The sequence below is a fragment of the Carassius auratus genome, chromosome 20 (assembly GCF_003368295.1).
Source record: "Carassius auratus strain Wakin chromosome 20, ASM336829v1, whole genome shotgun sequence".
Classification (NCBI taxonomy): Eukaryota; Metazoa; Chordata; class Actinopteri; order Cypriniformes; family Cyprinidae; genus Carassius; species Carassius auratus.
The window spans coordinates 20,686,022-20,695,896 of record NC_039262.1 but is presented as its reverse complement, the minus strand read 5'-3'; the positions used below and the strand labels follow the sequence as shown (position 1 = coordinate 20,695,896).

Here is a 9,875-nt window from a genome sequence, read left to right as displayed (position 1 = left end):
GAAAAATAAATTATGTCACTTCTATAAAATGGTCTCAATGAAATTGCAGTCGATTTTGGAAGGAGAGAAAGTATGTACTAACAGGGTGGAAAACGACTTCAGGGACACAGGAATTTAAGAAAATGGTAAAAAAAAAAAAAAAAAAAAAAAAAAAAAATATTTTCTCTTGATTTATATGTATGATTAAAGGCAGTTTAGCCTAGTCTATAACATAATTAAAACACATTTTTAGTTTTAATCATTTTACGGTTTATATTTCTTGTGGAAGTTGATTACTTTGCCTTGAGGACATAATAAAATTGAATGCATATATCAATGAAAAGGTGTGTAAAATACAAAATAGTATCAATCATTTCTATTATCCCTGTTTAAGTGATAAAGAAGACCTAAATATACAATTTAAGCCATATCTTATAAATATGTGACTCATTTTAGATAAAATATGATTAAATAAATAATTGGGACATAAAAGTCACTGTTTAACAGGAATGACCCAGTTGTGAAACTGCCATCATATCACATTATCGCCCTCTGCTAATGGTCACCTACAGTATTATGGTTAAGTGTTATGGACTAACAAATTACCTCTCAAAGTACGTTTAAAGGGATGCGTCGCGTCGCGTCGGACGCGTTACAGAGGTATTTGATTGGTCGACTGGGTGTCTACGTCAATAATGCAGTTTCGTAGTAAGCATCGAGTTACAGAATAGTATTTATATTCTGTAAGAGACTTATTTGAAGTATGTAATATGATACATATGCAAATATGAATGTGAACATATAAAACACATCAACGTTAGACTGTTTCTCTGCAAGCGTCCAGGTGAAATGGGTCAGTTTGTTCGAGGAAGTGGAGAATAACAAGAGCAAACTTGTGTGTGTGTGGGTGTGTGTTTGTGTGTGGTGATGGCGTATTGCAAAACGTTCGTCTCCCACAAGGCTTATTATTAACGGCAACAACCCCGGTATAATTCCGGTTTCAGTGTTGGTCTTAATCCAGCAAGATCAGTGTTCCAGTGTAACCCGCGTAAAGAGCTTGTGTTGATCATGAGCGTGGCGCGCGGAGTGCTCGCGAGGATTCTCACCCAGCCCTGTGTGGAGCTGATGGCAGCAAGGCCGATCAAGCGTCTTCTCCCCCGGGTTTCTCTTAACCAGACCCGCTCGTGGTGCTCTGATGGGCCCATTGCGGATCGGGCTGAAGTACGGCTCAGTCGGCTTGATGGTGAAGACAACGGTAGGTGCTTCAAGTAAATCATATAACACTGAGCCTGTCTGCAGACGCGCATACACACCTGACTACACCTTACAGGTGTGTTTGAACCGTTAACGTAACTTCCCAAACATTTGAAAACGAAAGCGAAGGTTTTTTTTTTGGACGACTTCAGGTTTGCATAGGGTACTGTAAGTAGTATTCACACCGCCATGGATATTGAAATGTTATGGAATAAGAAATTGTTATGGAAAAGTACTGGACATTGTCTAAATATTACATTAAATATTATTTAAATCATTTATTGTTCATATTTTTTTAATATTACATTATGCATTGAAAAAATACTGTGTATATATATATATATATATATATATATATATATATATATATATATATATATATATATATATATATATATATATATTAGTAAGTATATTATCAACTCTTCATGATAAATATATTTAAGTTGCATAATAGGTTCCCAACGGTAATGGAAATTGGACAAAAGTCCAGGAAATTGTTACAAATTTAGAGGACATTTATAACCTATATTTATGTATTTATTAATATTATAAATATTATTTATAAATAAATATTAATTTATGCATTTATAGTGTAAATATTATGCATGATACATATTAAAATGACCGGATAGAAAATTAATAGGGAATGCTATTGTTAGAGGGTCACTTAAAAAAAAATAAAAAAAAAATATTTATACATTATAGTAGTATTTGTTATTCCGCCTTTAATTTTAGGAAGTGAAGCAATGTGGCAAACAATGTGTTAGGGGACAATGGCTAAGGAGAGATCATATCTCTTTTATCACACTATAGCTTATATCATATATCAGCATGTCAGTACGATACACGTTGCATTGACACAGGGTTGCTGCTTAATCACCTTTCATCCGTTATTTCCTACACTTTTAGCCTTTTATAAGGACCCATGAAGGGTAGTTAGTTTAGTGTACTCAATGAAAGTTTGGTCTCTGATCAGATTAGAAACTTTGTATTCAAGATCGTTTCATTTTGATAATGACAAGCCCTCTCGTGAGGATGAAAAAAAATGACTCTCTTCTGAATGTCATGCAGGTCAGTTTTTCTGAAAAAAAAAAAAAAAAAAAAAAAAAAAAAAAAAAAAAAAACCTTTTCCTGTAGGACCCAGGTTTTACTTGAGATATTGAGTAGCGACCCACTAAAGCTTGGTAAGATTTAAAGTCTTTCTGAAAAAATTTAATGGGCAAAATTCTGTCATTTCAGCAGGATTTATTCCACATGATTCAAGAGGGAAGTTTCAAGAGAGTGAAATATTTGCTCAGGCAGATTTTGCAACCAGTTCAAATTGGTCACATGTTGAGCAACAGAACAGTTTTTGGTTGGAAAGCAACTTCTTTGTGAGCTGCACACACTATTGATAGTAGACAATGGACCTGTTTTGCCTGTAAAAATTTGCAGAAATTTCCTTGTGACAGCACAAAAATCTAAGTATGTTTTAATAGTTTATTACATGTCATATGAAGAGTTCAGCCATTGTGCAATTACTTATTTAATTTGGCATCATTTACTCTGTGCTGCCTGTGATCACATCAGAACAGAAAGGCCACTCATATTTGGGTCAGAGCCCACCAGTTGAGAGCTACAACCGTATCCACAGCTTCAGTTTCTCTGTTCTCTTGTCTGGTTAGGTATAGTGGAAGTGCTGATGTGTCGTGAAAGGGCGAGGAACTCTCTGGGACGCTTGTTTGTGGGTCAGGTAAGTGTGCAGAACCCCCCGTCCTGCAGCAGTAAACTCAAGCGTGCAGGAAGCTTCCTAACCACCCTTTGTTCATGTTATGGTTAAATCATCCTTTTTGTTTTATGTTTAACCCAATGATGGCTGATGATCAAGCCCCCAGTTCTCAGTAATCCTACTGGTGTTAAATTTCCACCACGTGTCCCATGGATCTTTAGAGATAACAGATTCATATAAATTAGTGCTGTCAAATACATGTACATGTATAAATACAGTTGTGGACAAAAGTGTACACCCCCGCTTTCACGATCTGCAAAATGTTAATTATTTTACCGAAATAAGAAAGATCATACAAAATGCATGCCATTGATTATTTAGTACTGACCTGAATAAGATATTTCACATAACAGATGTTTACAAACAGTCCACAAAAGAAAATAATAGTTGAATTTATAAAAATTCAAAAGTTTGCATGCCCTTGTTTCTTAATCCTGTGTTGTTACCTGAATGATCCACAGCTGTGTGTTTTTTGTTTAATGATAGTTGTTCATGAGTCCCTTGTTTGTCTTGAACAGTTAAACTGCCTGCTGTTCTTCAGAAAAACTCCTTCAGGTCCCACAAATTCTTTGGTTTTCCAGCATTGTTGTGTATTTGAACCCTTTTCAACAATAAGTGTATGATTTTGAGATGCATCTTTTCACTCCGAGAACAACTGAGGGACTCATATGCAACTATTACAGAAGGTTCAGATGCTCACTGATGCTCAAGAAGGAAAACCCATGCATTAAGATCCGGGGGATGAAAACTTTTGAACAGAATGGAGATGTGTACATTTTTAAATTATTTTGCCTAATATATATATATATATATATATATATATATATATATATATATATATATATATATATATATATTCATTTAGTACTGCCTTCAGAGATTACAGAAGATAGTCACATGTTTCCCAGAAGACAAAGAAACAACAACAATAAACAATAGCATGCATTTTGATCCCTCATATTTAGGTAAAATTATTAACATTTTGCATATTCTAAAAGGGTGATGCAAACTTTTGACCACAGCTGTTTTATGAATTATATGAAAACAGATATATGCAATTAAATTCATGTAAATATTTTTAGTATACACTGTATGTGTGTATATTTATATATATATCCAGTGCACACACACAGTTAATTGTTTGACAGCACTAATTATAATTTTCTGTTGCCAGAAAGAAGAATAAGAACTCTTCTTTTATTTTTTATATTTGATCAGTTTACCAAAAGAAAGTCTGGCAAAAGTGTGTCAGGCTTTAAATAAATAACAGTGTACAAAGACAAAAATAAATCGGGCATAACTCTCCTAGAATTCTTCCTCAAATCAATATAATTTTGATTTGAGTCTCTCTCTGTGTAGATGAGAGAGCTGGTGTCATTGTTGCATCATGACGCAGCGGTTCGTGTGGTGGTCTTCAGGAGTTTGATACCTGGAGTCTTCTGTGCTGGTTCGTAAAGGAATCCGTCACACAAAACCAAAGACAGCTTTGACTACCTTACATTTAAAGATGTTGTCATTTTTTCAAATACTTAATGCTCCTGTTTTACAGAAAATATCAGCATAAGAAGCAGATCTTTTCATTTGTTTTTGTGTGTGTTGACAGGGGCAGATCTTAAGGAGAGAGCTCAGATGAGTAACCCTGAGGCAGAGCTGTTTGTTCATGGCCTTCGATCACTAATGAATGACATCGGTGAGACATATGGGTGATGTTTCTTATGAATATCGCAAAACTGACTGTAATCTTGTTCAGAAAGTGATGATACAGAACTCTGAATTCTCAAAGTGTCGCACTGAAAAGGTAATTGTTTCTCAGCTGCAAATACGATTATGGCTGGATGTGAGAATGATTGGATATGCATAATAATAAACACACAGTACGTGACTTTACTCTGTGGAAATGCTACTGTTTTATAAGCAGAAGGCTGAGGAAGAACATTCTCTATGCTATTATTGTCTAGTAGCATTTTACCAGAAATACAGAAATTTGTGATTATACAAAGGAGTGAAATACTTCTAATTTTAAACATTTTATATATATATATATATATATATATATATATATATATATATATATATATATATATACTTTCTCATTGCAAACAATTTTATATGCATAACAGTTTAAGTAAAAAAGTTGCATTGAAAAATGAACAGGATTATCAAAGTGTGGTTTCATTTAGCTTATTTTAATAACCGTAAACATATGTATCTGTGTAACACAATTGCATGCAATCCAGTCACTAAAGGATTTTCTCCTATTACAAAAACTGTAACACTCCACAGTTGCGCCACCCAGGAAAAGACATCATATGAACCCTGTCTACACCACAACAGGAAGTAAATAATTGCTCAATCTTTACACAGATTGTTCTGTCGACAGCATTTAACAAGCTTAACAAAGCTTTCAACACTGAGAATAATAAATAAATGTTTCTTGAGCACCAAAATCAGCATATGTCAGGGATTTCTGAAGGATTGTGTGACTGAAGTGATGTTTGAAATTCAGCTTTGCATCACAGGAATAAATTACATTTTAAAATATATTCAAATAGACAAGTTTTTTTGAATTGTATTAATAAGATTTTCTGAGAAACTGAAAACAGTTCTTTGAAATAAACTTAAGATAAAATAAAATTAACTTTTCTATTATTTCCAGGTTTATAATTACCCTTTGAATCCCAAGTTTTTCCAGTGTGTCCCCTCTTTATATAATTGTGTGAGTAAGTTAGTGTTGAGAGGTCCAGCTGTTTGAAGCTGTCTCTCATTAAAGTGATCTATGACCTGTCTGATCCGTGTGTGTGTGTGTGTGTGTGTGTCCATGATGTGCCAGCTGCACTGCCCATGCCAACCATCGCAGCAGTGGATGGCTTTGCTCTCGGGGGCGGTCTGGAATTGGCCCTGGCGTGTGACCTTCGCACTGCAGGTGAGTGCCTGCTTCTTCTGGGGGTAGATGACGGCAGGTATCCCGGCTGCGGGTGTGTGTTTGCGTGATTTGTAGTCTTTCTGTTTGGCACGTCACGGAGTGGGGAATCTCTGCGAGGAGGCTGGGTCCTTCATCTGACCTTTTTCTGTGATTGTGTGTGTGTGTGTTTTGCAGCACATTCAGCGCAGATGGGCCTGATTGAAACTACGCGAGGATTACTCCCAGGGGCTGGTGAGAAAAATTAATGAATAGATAGAGTGACTGAAATAAAAAGACAAACAGACAGCTAGATGGCAGTCCCATTACAGAAGATAAGACACACACACACACATATATATATATATTAGTTTCTTTCTAATGTAATGGCACATATCAAAATGAAACATTGTAAAAGTAAAACAAAGTACAAAGAACCAGTCTTGTTGTAAAAATGGAACACTTAATGAAGTGTTTGAATACTTTTTAAAGGCAGCATAACTAAACCATCATTTTTGTGTTTGTGTGTCAGGGGGCAGTCAAAGGTTGCCCCGGACAGTTGGCTTTGCCATCGCGAAGGAGCTGATTTTTACAGGCCGGCGTGTTGGGGGTAAACGGGCTGCAGAGTTGGGGCTGGTAAACCACTCCGTGCCACAGAACCAGACAGGAGACGCAGCCCACAAAGAGGCTCTTAGTCTCGCACGAGAGATCCTGCCTCAGGTGAGTCTGCAGGACATTTCCATCCACGTTTACTTCTTCTCTCAGACTTAGACACTTTCTCGCCTTTGCTACTGTCTCACCGAAATACACTCTTCCCTAGATTATACAGACATTTTTAACTAAACATATATGTTTTTAAATGAGCTTAATTATACAATTTCTATTTGTTATTGAAATATGATAATTTATAAGTCATAACGTGTTTAATGTAATATTTATTTTAGACATAGACATTAAATAATTAAGACATGACTTGACAGGTAAATTAAAATATAATGGAGTATCTAGTCTAATATTTCATAGAATGCGCTTCACTAGACTTCATTTTTCTAGCAAATAACAAGCTGTAGACACTGGGTGCGTTTCCAATACAGATCTGCGCAAAACTTTGACAACATTTTATAAATGTCGAAAAGTGACAGCGTTTTCATTAACCAATGTTATGCGACTAAAATGTAATCTTTTGCCTCTCTCTAAAAGTCATGCCAATGGATTTTGGTGGGATTTTGGCTATATTTATTAAAAGGAGGCGTATGCGTGTATCTATATAAATATAAATCTCCAATGGCTGAATCAGAGCCACAGTGTAGACGTGTGCAGTGTGAATTGTCTAAGCATTAATGGTATGGAAAGCCCCTTATACTGGAGAGCAGCCGTGTATGAAGTGTTCTAGGAGGTTATAATATATTGAAGATTGATCATATGACTTTTTACATTTGGCATGTGACCTGAAATTTTTTTTTTCCATTGCAGTTTTGTGATTGATTCCTTTTTCACATTGCATGAGAAACCACCTCATGCAAGCATATATATATTTTTTTTTTAATTTAATTATGTATTTTTTTTTTTTTTTGCGATATGTGGGTATTTTTTCTAAATTTATGCATTTCCATTTTTTCAATTTGCAATTTCAATTCGTGCAATATTTTGAAGGGTAATGGAAACGCGAGGTATATGAAATTCTACGTGACATTTTATTTACAAGCTTGACATATTTCCAGGGCTGAAGCACTAATTGAGTGATTACATGAGGGTTGAGATGTTCATTCATGTTTATTTTGCATTAAAACTAGTAATAAAGAGGAAGGGATGATCACACTCACTCATGCTCCGTATTGCTGTTATATGGCGATCTGTTGTGCCACGTCAAAGTGGCATCTATTGTATGAATTTTTTTAAAATATTGAATCACTTGTCCAGTATACATACGTGATGAACTGAAGACCTGTACCAAAAATTATCAGTATGAAATGAATGTATCATTTTCTGAAGTAAACCTCTACAGATGGTGTATAGGGAGCCTGTGAATTGGAGTACAGGTTTATTTTCATTATTTAACAAGTGTATGTTTACATTCATTGTTTGTGGTTATGAAATAGTTCTCATACTAGTTCAGCTGTACCCACAGGCATTTCATTGTGCACTTGTGCTTTAATCTCATTTGTGTCATGTGACACCGTACTGTCACAGCGAGTGTCTCCCATCGCGACTCGAGTCGACAGGCTGGTCATGAATATGTATGGCCTGAAGACAGACCTGGCTCAAATGTGCCATCCCAGTCTTCCCTCAGGCCCAATAGTGTCCAGAGCACATAATTAACAAGATAAACAACGTAATGGGTACAAAAGACACGTGTGTAATCGACTGCATGACCTTGTTATTCATTGCCTTTGGGGCAAACCTGAAAATACGTGTCATATCATTGTCATTATATGACTTAGCATGTATAGTGTCTCGTGACAATGAGTAAATCCTGCTTTTCTGGTTGTTCTGTGATTGGCAAGTCATTATACTGGATTAAAATGAAGGTGGCATATTTAGGTCAGTGTGGGAAGTACGTCATTCAGACACATCATGCCACAATAACTTTTGTCAGCACTTCTGCCAACCTGACTTAACTGAATCATGATTATCTGTGACTGTGTGTCTTAGACAGATACAGTGCAGATTTTACAGTTGCAGTGGAGGATAATAAACAGAGGATCTACACTACCGTTTCAGAAATTAATACTTTTATTCAGCAAGGATGCATTTAATTGATTGACAGTAAAGATATTTACCTTGATACAAATCATTTGTTTTTTCGAATACATTTCAGTGTTCTTAGCTTAAAGGAACTGCTTTAGCTACACTTTTAGTCTGACTTCTCTTAAACATGATGAGGCAGATGCTTACCTTGTTCAGCACTGAGCTGGTCAGCAATTCCAGCTGCAGTGCTGAACCCGATTCTCTATTGAGAGTCTATGCATTATCCTGTCTTCTCGTACATTTGTCTTATGTGGACGACCAGCATTTTTGGGGGACTTGAATAAAATGGTGTCATTGTAAAGTTGCAATATGATAGAAATCACAGATTAGGAACGACCAGCTTTTCTTGCAGCGGCTGAAAGGGTCTTCACTTTAGCCTTCATTTGGACAACCTCCTGTTGCAGGGTTTTCGTCACCCGAGAGCAGCCTGCCGTTTTACAATCTCAGTCAAAATTGGAGGAATACTGCATGCAGTTAAATAGGCTTTTAAATGAACTACAGGGGCCAGATTTACACCAATAACTTGGAGATATCTGAAAGCGTTCTCTATCTCTTTCTCATTGAAGTTTTTTATACTGTGCTTCAGAGTAAAATTAATAATTACATTTATGGAGTATGCTTGAAAAACTGCATCTTATACTCCAGTTAGGATAGCTTCAAATAGGACTGAGCGGTGGCCTTGAAAAGTAGTGAATTGTAGGTTCTCCAGATTGGTTCTCCACTGTGGAGAATGTGTTTTAAATGGAAAACTTGTGTTTGTTTTCCTTCCTGCACAGGCCCCGATTGCTGTGCGAATGGCTAAAGTAGCCATGAATCGAGGCGCTGAGGTGGACATCTCTTCAGGAATGGCTATTGAGGGAATGTGTTACGCCAGGGTGAGTTACATATACATGAATGATATGAAACATATCTGCACTATTTCATTTTGTGTGCTTGGTTTGACGGAAGGTTTTGTGGTTTCTCAGCTCATTCCTACACGGGACAGACAAGAGGGCATGGCTGCGTTTATAGAGAAGAGGCCTCCAAGGTACACTGGAGAGTGAATGGTTTTAAACCTGCATTTAAACATGCTTGTGTTGGAATTTGAATTATGTAATGCTTAAAAATAACCACCACGTATAATTTAAAAAGGTCTTTGTTGTGTTTATGAAAAAACTGAAAATAAAATACTTTTAAAAACCATAAAAACAATATAAAATTGTGAGCTGGTATACTTAAAATTTC

General features: G+C 36.0%; 1 protein-coding gene across 1 annotated transcript; it reads left to right on the top strand.

Moving 5' to 3' along the window:
• Window positions 1-807: 807 nt before the first annotated feature.
• On the top strand, window positions 808-9,852 carry LOC113121155 (enoyl-CoA hydratase domain-containing protein 2, mitochondrial). The gene is made up of 9 exons (XM_026291420.1): window positions 808-1,234; window positions 2,901-2,968; window positions 4,364-4,451; window positions 4,608-4,694; window positions 5,835-5,927; window positions 6,102-6,158; window positions 6,436-6,623; window positions 9,428-9,526; window positions 9,617-9,852. The coding sequence occupies exons 1-9, from the start codon at window positions 1,048-1,050 to the stop codon at window positions 9,692-9,694; spliced, it is 945 nt and encodes a 314-aa protein (XP_026147205.1). The 5' UTR covers window positions 808-1,047; the 3' UTR covers window positions 9,695-9,852.
• Window positions 9,853-9,875: the final 23 nt, after the last annotated feature.

Excerpts from the sequence above, each read along its gene's own strand:
- LOC113121155 (XM_026291420.1), top strand. The coding sequence starts at position 1,048 with ATGAGCGTGGCGCGCGGAGTGCTCGCGAGGATTCTCACCCAGCCCTGT. Across the intron at positions 4,695-5,834 it reads ATCACTAATGAATGACATCG|CTGCACTGCCCATGCCAACC; the intron begins GTGAGACATATG and ends ATGATGTGCCAG. Across the intron at positions 6,624-9,427 it reads CACGAGAGATCCTGCCTCAG|GCCCCGATTGCTGTGCGAAT; the intron begins GTGAGTCTGCAG and ends CTTCCTGCACAG.